General features: G+C 38.2%; 1 protein-coding gene across 21 annotated transcripts in view; it reads right to left on the bottom strand.

The window, feature by feature from the left end:
- The window catches only part of THOC2 (THO complex subunit 2), a 103,964-nt gene extending 86,464 nt beyond the window's left edge, over window positions 1–17,500 (bottom strand). For 13 of the 21 annotated variants that reach the window (XR_011536232.1, XR_011536234.1, XR_011536231.1 and 10 more), the window contains exons 1-2: window positions 17,170–17,481; window positions 2,603–2,661 (exon numbers count right to left, since the gene is read on the bottom strand). Coding sequence is in view for 14 of the 21 variants with exons in the window: in XM_070606106.1 (XP_070462207.1) it covers window positions 2,603–2,661; window positions 17,170–17,240 (130 nt within the window). In the remaining 7 variants the exon portion in view is untranslated. Of the gene's footprint in view, window positions 1–2,602; window positions 2,662–15,876; window positions 16,747–17,169 lie in introns of all 21 variants that reach the window. The other 8 variants (XM_070606108.1, XM_070606101.1, XM_070606107.1 and 5 more) reach the window with 2 other exon arrangements.
- Window positions 17,501–17,832: the final 332 nt, after the last annotated feature.

A 17,832-nucleotide genomic window follows, 5' to 3' on the forward strand; every position in this document is an offset into this window, starting at 1 on the left:
ACGATTTTTTAAAAAGCAATCACTCTTAGAAGGACAAAACAGCTGAGCATCATAAACTAAATTCCCATAAGAATATGGGCTCATAGGGGCTGAGGGAATTCTAATCTTAATCACTGAAGGAGATTAAAATAGAGAACAAATGGCCCAGATCATTTTGCTGACACTAAGTGACATAAAAACAATCACAATGTAATCCACAAAGTAACAAAGATGGTCCCCAATTCACGTGTTATTTAAATGCCCATTTAAGTGATTAGGAACTCCTATTGTATTCCATCCATAGAAACAGTAAATGGTGCCTTAAGACTACCAAAGCCAGCCCCACAAAATCCTGTAAAATCCATACTAAAGTTGAAAAACTTCACATTTACAACAGGGAAGAAAACTTACAACCCTTATAATTACGCACTATAAAATATATAAAAGATTTTATCTTAATGCTAACATTTCAGAAAAAGCAGTCTTAAAAACAGCCACAAGTAACAGGGACTTCTAGAGATTCTTAAATGTTCTTTGCAGGATTTGAATGATTTGAAGGTTAAAGACACCAGTTCTTGGTTATGTCAAATATCACTAAGACTACTCATCTTCATCAGCCCTCATTACAATGTCATTTTATTGGGGGGAAAGGACTTATAAAAAGAACAAGTAGAAGTAGTGTGTGCAAGGGAAACTGCCTGCCTGAAATGAAATCAATTCTAGGGAGAAGCAGAAAGGGAAATGTCAGAGGGAACACTACCCAAACTCAATTCCCCTGAGACAGAACAAAGGAAATTCTAAAGAAATGACATTCAGTCAGCTTTCTGCATGGACTACTAACTGGGGCCCCTAGACCAAAGCTTGACTGTTGGCAGACACCAGTCAAAGAGTCTATGCGTTGAGGAAGTAGGCAAGGGCAAGCGAAAGACAGCACTGACAACTCAGTCAAGGAGGCCACATTCATAACTATTTTTGGTTTCATATGTGAATCAGAACAATTGTGCAAATTAACAATTATCTGATAGTTATTAAAGATACACAAAGTCCCATTTAAAACTGAGAGTAATCACCCTAGCCTACGCTATTCATAGTTTTTCTGAGAATTCTTTCTCTTATTTATCCACTTAAGGTTTCAACTGCAAACAAGATCAAGGTTAACTGAGAAGTTAAAACCTTGCTTTAAATCTGGGGAAGAAAAAAAATTAAGAATCCAAGGGCTTTTAGAAAGGAGTCTTTTTGGGGCTGGCCCCGTGGCCGAGTGGTTAAGTCTGTGTGCTCCGCTGCAGGCGGCCCAGTGTTTCGTTGGTTCAAATCCTGGGCACGGACATGGCACTGCTCATCGAACCACGCTGAGGCAGCATCCCACATGCTACGGCTAGAGGGACCCACAACGAAGAGTATGCAACTATGTACTGGGGGGCTTTGGGGAGAAAAAGGAAAAAATAAAATCTTTAAAAAAAAAAAAAAGAAAGGAGTCTTTTTTTTAATTTTCTTACACATCTAGCAGTCAACTGACCTATTCAAAAAAGAAAGCATTATATCAACCTCAGAAATCTTTATGAATAATCATGCAATTTTATAAGTGGGATGAATTGGAAAATAACTGAATGCAGGCTAGGAATGCTAAGTTTTCAAACAGGTCTTATTCAAATGATAGGAAAAAAATGGTTCATTCATTTGTTAAAAAATGCTTTCCACTCAAAAATCTAAATGTTCTTTTAAAAAATATATACTCTCATATTAATATTTAATTTTTGATAAAGCAAAAGTAAACTTTTCTATAGAAAACATTCTATTCTTAATCTTCTATTCACAAAGGCATAATTTAAATAGCTACAATGAATTTTATCTAATTTCTTATTTAAAATAGAATATTGGTTATAAATTATTTTTTCCAGATTGAATAAAATGTTATGGGTTCTACTCCCAGTGAAAGATACATATGAAAATGCTTTAAACTTGCTATACATAATTGCTTTTGCTTCCCCTCCTTTTGTAAATCAATATGCCTAATTTTAAATCAATGAATGTTAAATAGTAAAATCCTTTAAAATTTAAAAAAATGGAACATTTACATGCTGTTTAACTACATAACATTTTACTTAATAAATCATATCTGTGATATGCAGTAAACAACTCCTTTGCTTCTAACGTTTTCCATGACAACTGCCTTTAACAAGATCCCCAGATACCACCTAAACATAACCAGCTTTAGTAAAAACACTGAACCTCAGTTTCTGGAAATTTCCTAGTGCAAACAAGATCAGAATAGGTTTTCTTTTCATGCTAGCTTTTCTCTTCTGTTTAAGATTGATAGCTAGTCTGTGTAATTTTTAATACAGCTAGCAACTGCTAAAATTTAGCTAAATTGCCATGTCACAATAAAGCCAAGCAACATCCTCTGACTATTATGTAGGTCAAATAATATCCGTATTAGAGATGTAAAGTCTTACTCTAAGTACAGTTTTAATCCTAACTGTAATATATTCACATAAAAGCTTTATATAATGTAAACTATCCTATACCTTTTATTTTCATTCATTACAATTTAATGGAAAACAGGATATTTATTACATTTTGACCAGGCCAAAAATAATAGCTATGATACTTTTAAAAGTCTTACCTCTATTAGTTGAACTATCATGGCTTTTATTTTCACTGAGAATCCGACATAAATGCAAACTAGAATAAAACAGAAATAATCTGTATTAATTTCCAATCCTAACAGAGCAAATTATAACAATCAAAAATATCCGGAAATTTATCAAATATGTTTAAATCCATTAGTTTATAATGAGAATAAAACAAGCCTTAAAACTAATTGGTCAGAACTGAAGGATGCTAGTGAATCGATTCATTATTTTGAAAACTGGTAGATAAAAGAATAAAAATCAGGCACTTATTCTGCCTTTCATATATGAACCAACAGTTGATAAGAAATGTCTCTGTATTAAAGTATTTCAGTTAATAAAGAAGGAATGTTAGAATCAGAACATCACCATTTTAAGATCCCTAATAAATTAAAAGATCTAGCCATCTATCAATGGTTGTTCACATCGCAAGAAGAGACAATCACACATTATGTGCCTCCTGATCCAGATGAAAGAATACACCACCCACATAACGAAGTTGTCTTTAAAAAAAAAAAAAAAACCATGAACCTAAATACACTATGGGAAACTCTACAGGACAATGACCCAGTCTCTTCAACAAATATATTGCAAAGAGAAATAAAAGATGGTGGGGGTTCCTCAGGGTAAAAAAGACATATGTCAATCACAATGTATGGATCCTTACTTGTATCGTACAATTATTTTATTTTTTTTTTTTGAGGAAGATTAGCCCTGAGCTAACATCTGCTGCCAACCCTCCTCTTTTTGCTGAGGAAGACTGGCCCTGAGCTAACATCCGTGCCCATCTTCCTCCACTTTATATGTGGTACGCCTGCCACAGCATGGCTTAGACAAACAGTGCCATGTCTGCACCAGGAATCCGAACTGGTGAACCCCTGGCCGCTGAAGCAGAACATGCAAACTTAATCATGGCACCACTGGGCTGGCCCCAAACAATTATTTTAAAAATTTACATTTATGAGTGAATTGGGATATTTTATAAAGACTATCTTTAAGAGATAGATGCTGAAATATTTACAGATGAAATAATATTTACTTTAATAGAATGGGAAAATGGGTAGAGTTATAGATGAAACAAGACTAGCCGGCAGTCGATAACTATTGGAGCTGGGGGATGATTTCACTGGGGGGCTATTATACTAGTTTCCTACTTTCTCATCTGTTTGAGGTTTTTTCCAATAATAAAGTTTAAGAACAAAAAATTGAGAAAAATATTTGCTGTATTTTGAATTAATCTAAATACAGCAAAGAACAGATACACAGGATACAGTGAAAAGAGGTATTCTTAATTGGAAATTCCAGAAAGAAGAGAGAGAACAGGACAAAAGCACTATTTGAAGAAATAATAGCTAGGAATTCAGTTTTCCAGAACCGAAGTGAAATTCATATCTGAGCACATCACAGTAAAGCTACAGAAAACCAAAGACAAAATCATTTATGCACCTGAGAAAAAAAAAGACTACTATCTTCAAAACTTCGCAACAAGAACACTGAATGCCAGAGACAGCTGAAAGACACATTCAACATGCTAAAATAAACTATCTGCCAACTTAAAATTCTATACTCAAAAAATGTGGTTCTAAGAAAAGGCAAAATAAGGACTGAACTTCAGATAAACAACAACTGAGTTCACACACTAAAAGAAATGCTTGACTTTCTTTAGGCAGGATAAAGATGAGCCCAGATAGAACCTTGTAATTGCAACAAGAAATGACGAGGAAAAAAGTGGTAAGCATAAGGGTAATTCTAAATGAATATTAATGAAATAATAATAATAGTGTCCCATGGTATTTAAATATGTGTAGTATTAAATATAGAGAGATAAATAAATGGAAAAATAATATTTAAATACATCAAGACTGTTATCCTAAACACACAAAGTTGGTTCAAATTAAATCACCACATTAAATTGACTTTTTAAAATCACAGGATAGGGGCCAGCCCAGCAACCCAAGGTTCACCGGTTCAGATCCCGGGTGCAGACATGGCACCACTTGGCAAGCCATGCTGAGGTAGGCATCCCACATACAAAGTACAGGAAGATGGGCATGGATGTTAGCTCAGGTCCAGTCTTCCTCAGCAAAAAGAGGAGGATTGGCAGCAGATGTTAGCTCAGGGCTAATCTTCCTCAAAAAAAATAAAATAAAATCACAGGATAGTCCAATAGATGCATAAAAGACGTCTGAGGGCTGGCCCAGGGGCGCAGTAGTTAAGTTTGATGTGCTCCACCTAGGCAACCTGGGTTTCCGGGTTCAGATCCTGGGCACAGACCTACACTGTTTGTCAGCCATGCTGTGTTGGCGACCCACATACAAAATAGAGGAGGATTCGCACAGATGTTAGCTCAGGGCAAATCTTCCTGAGCAAAAAAAGAAAAGACATTTGGCAAAACCCAACATCTATTCACTATTTTTTTAAAAAAAGACTTCTAGAAAAACAGGAATAGAAGGGAACTGTTATAATTTGATAAAGTAGCAATTTTGAGTGCGGTTCATGCCCTGATCCCCAAGACACTTTCTGGAGTTCTGCAAGGTCAAAACTATGTTCGTAATAGTAAGACTTTGTTTCCCTTTTTTGCTATATTGACATTTTCACTAACAGTTCAAAAGCAAAGGAAGGTACAGTAAGGCTGCTGGCACCTTAGCATGCATCAAGGCAGCAGCACCAAACTGTCCTACTGAATTCTTCATGATCAGGAAATCAAAGGAAAGAATAAAGCCAGTCTCATGTAAGATGTCACCAAACTGTTTCATTATATTTTTCATGACCATTCGCAAGCAAAAGCCAGTTTCAATTAAGAATGTTCTTGATGGGAGTGACATCAGCAAGATGGCAGAATAGGAAGCCCCAGGCCTTCCTTCCTCCCATAGAAACACCGATTACACAACAGTACACACACCAATTCCCTTTATGAGAAATTCAGAAACCAGTTAAGAGGTTCCTGCACCCCAGGCAAGCACTAAACCAGCTGCATCAAAGCCAGCAAGAAAATTCATGACACCCTTTCACCACAGTCCCTCCTCCTGACACAGTACCACACAACTGGAAGGAAACTCCCAGCTCCCGATTCTCTCTGGGGAGGGAAAGAGAAGACTGGACTTTACACCTAACATTCTGACTTGGGTTGAGTGGCTGCCCTAGGAACTAGTTTTTTTCTTGAACATCTTGGAGCACAGATGGGACCTGACATACTCTAGGTGCCTGGGGACTGCTGAGAACAAAAAAGAGCTGGGTGGCAAGCTGCAGATCCAGAGAATCACGGTACAGCGAACAGAGACAATACAGCTCAGCAACCTCTCCCTCAGGGGAGAAAGGGAAGACTGGAGCGTGTGTCCAATATTCCAGCTTTCTGGGGGACGGCCTGAGGGACTGGTCTCTGTCTAGCTTGACTTAGGGTGCTGACGATACCCAGCATACTCTAGCTGCCTGGGGGCCACTAAACACAAAAAAGAGCTGGGTGGTGTGCTGCTGCTTCAGAGGAGCCATGGTACAACAGATGGACACCAGAGGATGCAAGAGAGTACAAGCTTCTGAGAAAAACAAACTGGAAAATCCCTCTAATTTGGAATCTACATACAGAAGTCCAGAGAAGACATATCCAGAGAAAAGGTTTGAGAGGCCCCCAGAATCTATAGCCAGGCTAATTGGTAAAGGCCTTTCCCTGTACTAAGCCAGTCCACAAAGCCTGGGAGAGAAGAGTATTTTTTCAAAAGCAATGATACCAACACAAAATTACAAGGAACATAAAGAAACAGGAAAAATGGCCCAATAAAAGGAACAAAATAAGTCTCTAGAAACTGACACTAAAGAATTAGAGGTATATGAACTATCTGACAAAGAATTTAAAATAACCATCATAAATATACTCAACAAGCTCAGGAAAAAGACGCATGAACAAAATGAGAATTTCAACAAAAAGACAAAATATTTAAAAAGAACCAAACAAATTTTGGAGCTAAAGTATGTAATAACTGAACCGAAAAATTCACTAGAGAGGTTCAACAGCCATTATGGATAGTCACATGCAAAAGAATGAAATTGGACACTTATGTTACACCATACACAAAAATCAACTCAAAATGGATTAAATAAATACACAAACGTAAGACGTGAAACTCTAAAAGCCCTAGGAAAAAACATAAGGGGAAAGCTTCGTGACATTGGTCTTGGCAATGATTTCCTGGATAGGATAACAAAAGCAGAGGCAAAAAAAAGCAAAAACAGACAAGTGGAACATCAAACTAAAAATTGTGTGCACAGCAAAGGAAACAATGAACAGAATGAAAAGGCAACCTACGGAATGGAAGAAAAACATTTGCAAATCATATATCTGATAAGGGGTTAACAACCAAAAATTATAATGAACATCTACAACTCAATAGCAAAAAGAAAAATCTGATTTAAAAAAATGCGCAAAGGACTTCAAGACATTTCTCCAAAGGAGACATACAAATGGCCAACAGGTATATGAAAAGATGTTCAACATCACTTATCATCAGAGAAATGCAATTAAAACAGTGAGATACTGCTGCACACCTATTAGAATGGCCAAAATCTAGAACACTGCCAACACCAAATGTTGGTGAGGATGTGCACAACAGGAACTCTCAATCACTGCTGGTGGGAATACAAAATAGTACAGCCCCAGTGGAACACAATTCGGTGGTTTCGTACAAAACTAAACAATACTCTTGTCTTACAATCCAGCAATCCCACTCCCTGGTATTTACCCAAAGGAGGTGAAAACTTACGCCCACACAAAAATGGGTACACAGATGTTTACAGTAGCTTTATTCATAACTGCCAAAACTTGGAAGCAACCAAGATGTCCTTCATTAGGTGAATGGATAAATAAACTGGTACATCCACACAATGGATTATTCAGCACTGAACAGAAATCAGCTATCAAACCATGAAAAGACATGGAGAAACCTTAAATGCATATTTCAAAGTGAAAGAAGCCAATCTGAAGAGGCTACATAGTATGTTTCCAACTATATGACATTCTGGAAAAGACAAAACTATGGAGACAGTAAAAAGATCAGTGGTTTCCAGGGGCTGGGAGGGATGAATACGTGGAGCACAGAGGATTTTTAGGGCAGTGAAAACACTCTGATACTATCATGATGGATGGATGTCATTATGTATTTGTCCAAACCCAGAGAATGTACAACATCAAAAGTGAAGCCAAAGGTAAACTATGAATTTTGGATGATTATGATGTGTCAACGTGGGTTCATCAACTGTAACAAATGTACCACTCTGGTAGGTAATGTTGATAACAGGAGAGGCTATGCGTGATTAGGCACGGGGGTACATTCCTCTCAATCTTTCTTTGAATCTAAAACTGGTGTAAAAAAAATTCTTAAGGGGCTGGCCTCGTGGCCGAGTGGTTAAGTTCGCGCGCTCCGCTGCAGGCGGCCCAGTGTTTCGTCGGTTCGAATCCTGGGCGCGGAAATGGCACTGCTCGTCAGACCACGCTGAGGCAGCGTCCCACATGCCACAACTAGAGGAACCCACAACGAAGAATACACAACTATGTACCGGGGGGCTTTGGGGAGAAAAAGGAAAAAATAAAATCTTTAAAAAAAAAAAAAAAAATTCTTAAAAAAAAAAGAAAATAAGTGTTGGGGAGGATGTGGAGAAACTGGAACCCTTGTGCACTGTTGGTAGGAATGTAAAAATGGTGTAGCCACTATGGAAAACAGTATGAAAGTTCCTCAAAAAACTAAAAATAGAACTACTATATAATCCACCAATCCCACTTCTGGGTATTATTCCTGAGAGCTGAAATGAGGATCTCAAAGAGGTATCTGCACCTCCACATCCACTGCAGCATTATTCACAATAGCCAAGAGTTAGAAACAACCTAAATGTCCACTGACAAAAGAATGCATAAAGAAAATGTGGCATATACATACAATGGAATATCAGTCATAAGAAAAGAAGGAAATCCTGTCATCTACTACAACGTGGATGAGCCCTGGGGACAGTATGCTAAATGAAGTCAGTCAGTCACAGAAGGATAAATACTGCATGATTCCACCTATATGAGCTATCTAAAGTAGTCAAACTCATAGAAGCAAAAAATAGAACTTCGGTGGTTGCCAGGGGCGAGGGGGAAAGAGAACTGGCAAGTTGCTGTTCAATGGGTATAAAACTTCAGTCATGCAAGATGAAAAAGATCTAGAGATCTGTCGTACAATACTGTGCTTATTAACAATAACGCGCTGTTCAGTTACAAATTTGTTAAGAAGGTTGATCTCAAGTTATGTCTTTTTGCCTACAATAAAGAATATGTCCTTGATGAAGTAGTACAAATTATTAACTTTATTAAATCCTGAGCCCTGAGAACATGTCTTTTTTTAGAACATGCATTTTTAATATTCTATGTGATAAAAAGGAAAGTACGCACAAAACATTTCTGCCACACACCAAAATACTGTGGCTGTCTCCAAGAAAATTCCTTATGCAACTGTTTGACTTGTGAGCTGAACTAGCTGCTTTTTCATAAAACATTTTTACTGAAAGAACAACTGACAACTATAGTTATTCAGACTTGGGTCTTTGGCAGGCATTTTCTCAAAAATGAACCAAGTGAGCCAATCACTTCAAGGAAAACAACTGAGGGTATTTGTTGATAATGATAAAATGGAAGTTTTCAAACAAAAATCACAGTTTTGGAAAACTTGTATCTGCCACCATGGACTTGAATAGTTCCCAATTCATAAAAACTTTCCTGATTAGTTCAGTGATGATACTGAAGAATGTGTTTTTAGATATTATACAAGGTACTGCATTAATATTTGGAAAAGCTGTTATCATTCAGTGGACCAATATCTTCCAACTGACCAATGCATGATGTTGCAAAATAATGCAAGGGTAAAAGATAGATTCCAAATAAAAGAGAGACAAATGACTTTTAATTTAACAAAGTACAAAAAGTTCACTGAAACAGTTTGGCTCAACTACCACTTGACAAATCCTAACATGATATCAAAGAAGAAAATCTACAATTATCTGAAAAGGCTATTAAAATTCTCCTTTTGCCAACTATTTGTCTGTGTGAAGCTGGATTTCCTTCATGTACACCAACTGCAACAATTTATTGCAACTCCTACTTCACAGCATACACAAAAATCAACTCTAGTTAGGTAAGATTTAAAAATGAAAAGCAAAATAGTATGTTTCCCAAAAATCACAGGAGGATAAATTCCTTAACCTTGGAATGGGGAATGACCGCTTAAACACAAAAAAAGTACTAATCAGAAAGCAAAAGATTGATAAATTTGACCAAATTAAAATGAATAACTTCTGTTCATCAAAAGTCATCATAAGACTGGAAATACAAGCCAAAGAATAGCAAAAGACATCTGCTACACATACAGTGTAACCCACAAAAGGTACAAATACAGACTTATATAAAGAATGCCTATAAATCAATGAAAGAAATGTAAACAATCCAATAGAAAAATTGGAAAAAGAAATAAAGAGGCCTTTCAAAACAAGTCAGAAATCCAAAGGACCAATAACATATAAAAAGATGCCCATAAAAATATAAGCCCCAATAAAATATCATTACACACATACCACGGTGACAAAAATTTAAAGTCTGATAATATTAAATGTTAGCCAGGACGTGAAGCAAGGTTAACTCTCATACACTGCTGGTAGGAGTATATTTTGAAATAGTTTGGCAGTATCTAGTAAAGCTGAAGTTAATCACAATCGAGAACCCAGTGAGTCTACAATTCAGTATATATCCCACAAAAACACATCCTTGTGTACACCAAGATAGTTGTATAAGAATGCTTCTATTGGCACAGTTGGTAAACAGTAAAACTGTTCATCAATAGCATAAGAGATAAATTATGGTACAGTTATACAGTGGAACATCCTGTAACTATGAAAATCAAAGAACTGCAGACACTTGCAAAAATAGGAATGGATCCTAAAGACATAATGTTGAGCAAAAGCAGCCCCCACAATAGAACACACCGGCTATGATCTCATTTATATGAAGTTCAAGAGGAACAAACTTAAACTAACTGGGTAGTAAAACTGTAAATAAAAACAAGGAAGAGAAAATCATAAATGTCAGGATGATGGTTACCGTGGGGAAGGTAAAGAGGGTGCAATCAGGAATGGGGGTTACGTTGTCTTGACCTGGGTGTGAGTTACATGGGTATGCATCTTACAGTGATTCTTTAAGCTCTACATTTAGGTTTTATGCACTTTTCTGTATTTTTTTTAATTTCTCAATTTAGAAAAAGAAATATTATAAGTTGCACAAGGCTCTAACAAAAAAGAGAAGCAATGAATGGATATATGTTTCTTACTCTTTTATGTCTAGCGATCCTTTTTCTACAGCCAATAAAACAAATAATTTTAAGACAACAGAGTGTGCTTACAGATCACACCTAAAGTGAAATATGATGCCACATTACAATCATCCAGAGGGATTATCTACTTTGCAGATTATCCATGCTCTTGCAACTCATCTCTGTGTCTTTTGATTATTTCAATACTCCATCATCAGGATGAGCAGGGTAAGGTTGTTAAAAGTCAACAAAGTAAACTCTTCCTGGTCAACAATTCACTTGTAGGTCTCAAAATTATTTTCAAAACCAAAGAATAAAAAGGCCTTGCCAATGGAGAGCAATTAGTAAATTAAATCTCCATAGTTTGAAAAATTCATTTAGTTATTAATTTGTAGACAACTCCTATTAAAAAAAAAGAACAGAAAAGTTTTCAGAGAGCACCATAGAAATGGTAAAATAAACTGATTTAAGTTTCACCCCAAGTACTTTCAACTACTTCTCTGGAGAACTAGACAGGCCTTCCAATGTGTTAAGAACAATGGTTAAACTTCTAATTTCTCAAAGTATGTTAAACTTACCACAAGCTTATCTGGAATACAAAACAAAAAAAAAATCAGTCTTACTTCCAATAGACAAAATAGCAATATCTTCTGCTTCAGACTAGCATCAGAGAATAGAACCTAAAAATGTGTGCCATCTAGCTCCTTTTTTGTTGAGGGGAAATATATAAGAAAGTGTTATCAAGACTACTTCAATATTTGTTATAAAGTGTTAAAACAATTCCCCCTTGTGGTTCTCACTGTCCTCATAGGTTCCATCCCTTTAGAGTGCAGTAGCAGGAAACTTTATGTCTTTGACAGAGCAATATAACAGAATCAACTCATCTTTCCCCTTGTATCCAGGCTACTACTAAAAACCAAGGTCAAACATTCCTTCTTATGGTGAATATATTTGCTTGTTCACATTTTCAATAGCTTCATTTTCCATTTGTTTTAAAACGCTTAATGCGTATGTCTTTTGCCATAATCCTTCCAGTGGGGAGGGGGTAAATCAGTGTTCCAAATTCCACCTAATCTAATAGTACAGTCATTGTTACATAATTTTAAGAAATAATTGAAATATAATTCCATCTTCCCAGTCAGAGGCCACAAACATATTCATTAAGATGCAGATGGTAATGTCATCATGAACTATTAATTAGCACATCAAAGATTTGCTCAAATTGTGTAAAGAATCATTGATGGGTTATTACGATAAGGCAATTCACCTGCATAACACTTATTTCCCTAGCATAAAACAGTTCTTCCTTAGTTGCAGGAGGAAACTAAAAACAATTGTTAAGCATTTTCCCCCAATCACTTTTCTGAACTCTTCTCCCCAAGTAATCCACTAAACTAAAGATCGTGCGGGATCCTTAAAGAAACAATTCTATTTCTGAATGCTGCACGTCTTACTACACCTGTTAAACAGTTTTAGTACTCTATCCTAAATTACAAGGGGAGAAACAAACAAAACTACCTGCAACAGCCGCCCATTTTAATGTGACTTAAAAAATAATCAAATATTCTGCCTCAGTCCAAATTCAAATGATTATTTTAGTCCCTTAATACCCTCCAAATAATTGAGTTTACCATCTTTTTCCACTTTTAAAATAGTTTGGTGCTATTGTGGAGACGCTGTCTCAGGTCCCTGAGAACAAAGACAGAACCTACTTTTTGTCAAAGATCTGTGAAACAAACTAAATAAAATGTCTTGAGTTCTTCCAAGGACTTGAGTATTTCATGAATACTTCTTAATGTCAGTATTTAGCTTTCCACCTTACTTCATCCCATTTTCCAGTAAAAAAGGAAACATAGCAGAAGCCTGAACTACTTGATTATGGTCAACATCATAAAGTTGGCTTCACGTGTAAAAAACTGACGTCAATCTGTGCTTCAATTAATTCTTAAAAACAAAACAACAAAAAAGGTTAAATTTGGTTAAGCAAAGTACTACCTCTGTTATCACTGTTAGAAGAGAGACATAACCCACAAGAATGAACATTGGGCACATAGTTTTATCCTGAAATAGGCATTTATGAAAATAAAAATACGCACTTAGGAGGAGGGAAGGGAACAGGAAACGTTAAAAAAGACAACAGAAGTTCCTGCACACAAGTACATTAACAGCATTCATTCTACCTTAGTATTTAAGCATTGCAGAATAATTTAATTTTTCTAACAAACAAAGAAAGCAGTAGCCTAGAAAATGTCCAGGTATTGCTACATTTTCTGCAGAATGCATTTCTCCTACCAGGAAAACAGACCAAGACTTAGACTTAACTTGTGCATATAGGTAGAAATAAGAAAATAAATGCCAATGAAAACTAAGACATGAAAAAAAGGTTTCAGATAAAGCATCAGCTGAATTTAGAGCACCTTTTGAAGAAAAAAAAAAACCAACTACCAAGACTAAAATTTCTTAGAATGATTATTTGCAATAAACTCCTCCCTCCGACTTCCCTCCAAAAAAGTCAGGTCAGACAACATTTAATGAACATCCAAACGTACTTAGATAAGTTGTGGAATGTGGAAAATCATTGAGTAGCAGCAGGAAAAAAACAATGGCAACCATTTGGCGATTGTTTTAAATATTAAAACTTTATTATAACTACCAATAATCAATAAGGTAAGACCTAAAATTTCTAATTGATATGTAAGTTTTTTAAAAGAATTAAGTTCTTCAGACAAATAGATGATATTTAACAAATATAAGTATTTCAAAATTAGACTAAGCATTGACATGAGGCTAACATCTTCAGATTAAGAGCTTGGAACATAAATCCTACATTAAGGTTGCTTGTGACGCAAAGAAATGCTGAGCTCACTGTGTTAATGATTTCTACAAAAAACAGAGTTCTCCACTGGATCTACCAGTGCATGCAAGTTTATTAGCTTAATCACGGCAAGTCCTATGCTAATATGAAACGATCAAGAAACTAATACTCTAATTCCAAAATCCAAGTGATTAAATCCATAGCTTGCATATGGCATAGAATTTGAAAGAGTTTGCATTTAGATATGAAACTTGTAAGAGTAGATTTAAGTGTTAGTGGAAAGGACACTTGATAATTATATTTTGGTTGTCCTCCTTTGTCCTTTTGATATCTCTTGGAAAAGATCATTTTAAGAGTTCAGCAATTGACCATTAAAAACATAATCAGCATCTCTGGAAACAACAGTTAGGTACATGATGAACCATTCAGATAAGCAAAACAGTTTTGCTTTTCTCCTTACTTACCCAACAAAAATTATTCTTCAAAGCCAAGACTTTCCATCTTAATAGACAGTTGCTTTTCATGAGGCACAATTAAAAATTTGTTCTCTCTGAAAGTTATAAAATGCTCCATACATCTCATGCGTTGCTTTAACACCATGACGCTGAAGTTGACTACAACTCCCAGAATACCCTCTTACACTGGTAAGAAGTGACAGACAAGAAATGAACTAACCACCTCATGAAAGTCACCATGCATTTTTTTAAAAAGGTAGTTTTCAGTTAAGTTAAAGCTGATCTGCTAATTTATCTCATTAAAAAGGAAAAATCCACTCAAGATATAATTTTAAATATTGGTCATATTCTAAAAGCCAAATCTATAAATGGATTCACTAATAATTTCTGGCACATTACCTTTGTTTTTAACATTTCCAGTTGCTGGTTTATATTTAAGAGGCTCTGTTTTCAGACAAAGGAAAGGATTTTTTTGTAATATATTTACAACACCATTTGTTCTAAAAAAAATGAAAATGCTAACATCTATCTTTAGCAAGATAGAAAAACTCCAAAGTTAGACTATATGCAACCAAGTTTTCAAGGAGGGAAAATAAGTCAAATAAATGAAGACAAAGTACTGGATGGTGATGTGTTTGACTACTTAAAATATTTCATTATGTCACACAACTAACAACTTTAAACTCGCTTCATATAACAGAACACAATTATAAAACTGACTAAACTGATTTGGATCTACTGTAATTCAAACTACATTCCACAAGCCATGCAATAACTACACACATATAAGTCTTTTGAAGCAGCTCTTCAAACACAGGAACTATGACAGGTAGCACGGATCTTGTAAATATACGTAAAGTGAATCCAAAATTCCATTTTGACTAGGTATTTCGACCTTCTACATCACTTTGTTTTTCTCCAACGACTGCCAGTCAGAAGCCAAGCAGAATATCACCTCCTAGCCCTGATACCCATTCTAAAGTGAGAGTAATAATAGTAAAACTGTCAAAAACAGTTAGCTGGAAGGAGGAAGCTGAGCAATCTACAAAGACGACAGCCCCTAAATAACTAAGTTGGCTTTAAAAGTAAACAAAACAACAGTGACCTGATTTATGAGTTTTTTGGAGTTATCCTAGTCTAATATAAACCTGACGGTTTGGTTTGGTAACTTACCACCTTGCCTTCCCTACACACAAGGGACTTAATAGTTATTTGTTAACTAGCACATACAAGGGTTTGGAAAATATTCCTAACAGTTAAAAACGAATGTTTATCAAATATACTGTCAGTTAATAAACCAATAAGCACTACAAGTATATGATAGAAAGGCAGGGGGACAGAGGGGGAGGATTGAACCAAAAGAAATATGAGACATAGTCCCCACTCTTCAAGGATCTCTCACTTCCTTAGAGTACAAGAGTATACATGAAAGAGTCAAAGACCAATTAACTGCTAACCTGAGCGGTACAGACTTTTTAAGTGCAAGAGCTGTGCAGAGAAGTTTAAATATCTAAAGATTAAAATAATAATATTCCTTTTAATAGCTATCACTTGAGCACTTACTATAAGCCAAGTGCTCTACAAGCATTATTTAGTCTTCACAACAGTCCTTTGAGTACTTCTTATTCCCAATTTACTCAAGGGGAAGCGGCCAAATTGGTTAAGGAACTTACCCAAGGTCACTCAGCCAGTTAAGTGGCTAAGACTGCGGCTTACCCAGGCAATCCAATTCTGGAGCTCACACTGCTAAGACTTTCTAAAGCAGTGCGAGTGCGGGGGAGAGGGGCGTCATAGAGGCTGGCAACGTTACACGCCGAGACAGGGCAACGCGTTCCCCGCGCGGCGTTCCAAGGAACGAAGTTCCAAAGATTTGTATCTTTCGCACCAGCGATCGTAACCTGACTGGGGGGAGGGGGGAGTGCAACGGCCGCAAAGATGGCTAACAAGAGTTGAATCTCAAACTCTGAAACAGGGCTGAGCTTTAGCTAATAAAGCGATTCAGAAAAGGAAATTGGAAATAAGTTATTTGTATTACGGCTTAAACGGTTCTTTTTTTCTTTTCCGAGAGAGCGAGCGCTGAAATTTTGGGCGAGGAAACCGCGGGTATAGCAAATTACTGTTTTCTGTATTACTGAAAAATAAAAACAAGTTTTATGACCAAAGGAAACGCGTTATTCTAGGTACTGGAGAACCTTGGAGAGTTGCCAAAATTAGTTGCAGTCCCAGGACAAAATGGGGTTTAGGAAACATTTAATGACGAAAGTTGAATCCAACCCGAAAAGGCTCTAAGGTGAAAACATGGAGCAAAGAAATGCTGGCAGGTCTTCGGGGAAACCGGCAGTCCCTGCTACACTTCTCCCACGGCCAGCGGCGCCGCGCGAGGCCGGGACAGTCCGAGAGACCGCTCCCCGGAGGACGAGAGGTGCCAAGCGGGGCTCTTCGCGCCGCCCCGGGCTTCGCGGCGGCGGGCGGAGAGGAGGGGAGGGAGTCCGGGACGGTTCGCCCTCCTCGGACTTCGGGCAGAGGAGGCGCCGAGCTCCAAACTGCGGAGTCGAACGGTGCAGAGTGAAGAAATGGGACGGAGAGAGCTGGAAAGTCCGAACCCCCCGGCGCGGCCCCGTCAAGAGAAAGGAGCCAAGTGAGCTCAAGCGAAGAGGGGGACAAAAAGAGCCCGAGCGGGAGCGCGGGGACCCGCAGGGGCGAAACGGGAGTTCCGCTCCGAGGCTGAAGGCAGGCAGGCTGCGGCGGGCAGCAGGGATTTCGGGGAGGCCAAGGAAGGAAGGAGGTCGGCGGCGGTTACGGCACCTCTCCTCCCCGAGTTCGAAACTCCTGGCCAACCATCCACACCCGCCGCCCGGATGGGGGAGGGGGCGCGTCTTCCCCCCCAAACGCCCCCCACATGTGAGAGCGCGGCTGACGCCCGGGCCCGGCCCGGCCGGGCGCCCACCTCCAGCCCGGACACTCACAATTCGCCTCTCCCTGATTTCTCCCAGTTCTTTATCCACTCTACGGGAACCACCACGGTTGCGGCCGCCATCTTCCTCTCACTAGTTGCAGAGGCCCGGATGTGTAGCACGCGAGCGAGGGGTCAAAGGGGAGCACCGCCCACGGGGAATGCCGGGAGCCGCGAGTTCGGTTTGTGATTTCCCGCCCCACTCGCCTCCCCACCCCGCGGAAGCCCGAGGCCCTGCCGCCAGCTAGGTGGCCGACACCCGTGGGTCCCTTCGCAGAGTGACGACGCCGGCCGCGCCCTCTGCAACCCTTGCCCTCGCTTCCCTGTACAACAGGAAAAATGCCATCTCCAGGCCGACTCCCAGCTCTTTTCTTCTTCCGTGGTATCTACTCCAGGCCACTAATTCAAACATGTATTTTTCAAGCATCTAGTATGTGCTAGACATTGGAGACAGAGGAACAATAAGCTACGATGCCTGCCCTCAACCAGCTCACAGTCTGTGGGAAGGACAAATATATAAGCAGATCAATTACAATACACCCTGCTAACTGCTGAGATAAAAAAAAAATTAATCGAGAAGCAGCAGCCATTTGCTATGGGCCAGGCATTAAGCTAATACAAGGGTTACAGTCCAGCGAGGAGGAGAAAATCGGCACTGGAAACGCTAGCAACCACC

The sequence above is a fragment of the Equus przewalskii genome, chromosome X (assembly GCF_037783145.1).
Source record: "Equus przewalskii isolate Varuska chromosome X, EquPr2, whole genome shotgun sequence".
In the NCBI taxonomy this organism is placed as follows: domain Eukaryota; kingdom Metazoa; phylum Chordata; class Mammalia; order Perissodactyla; family Equidae; genus Equus; species Equus przewalskii.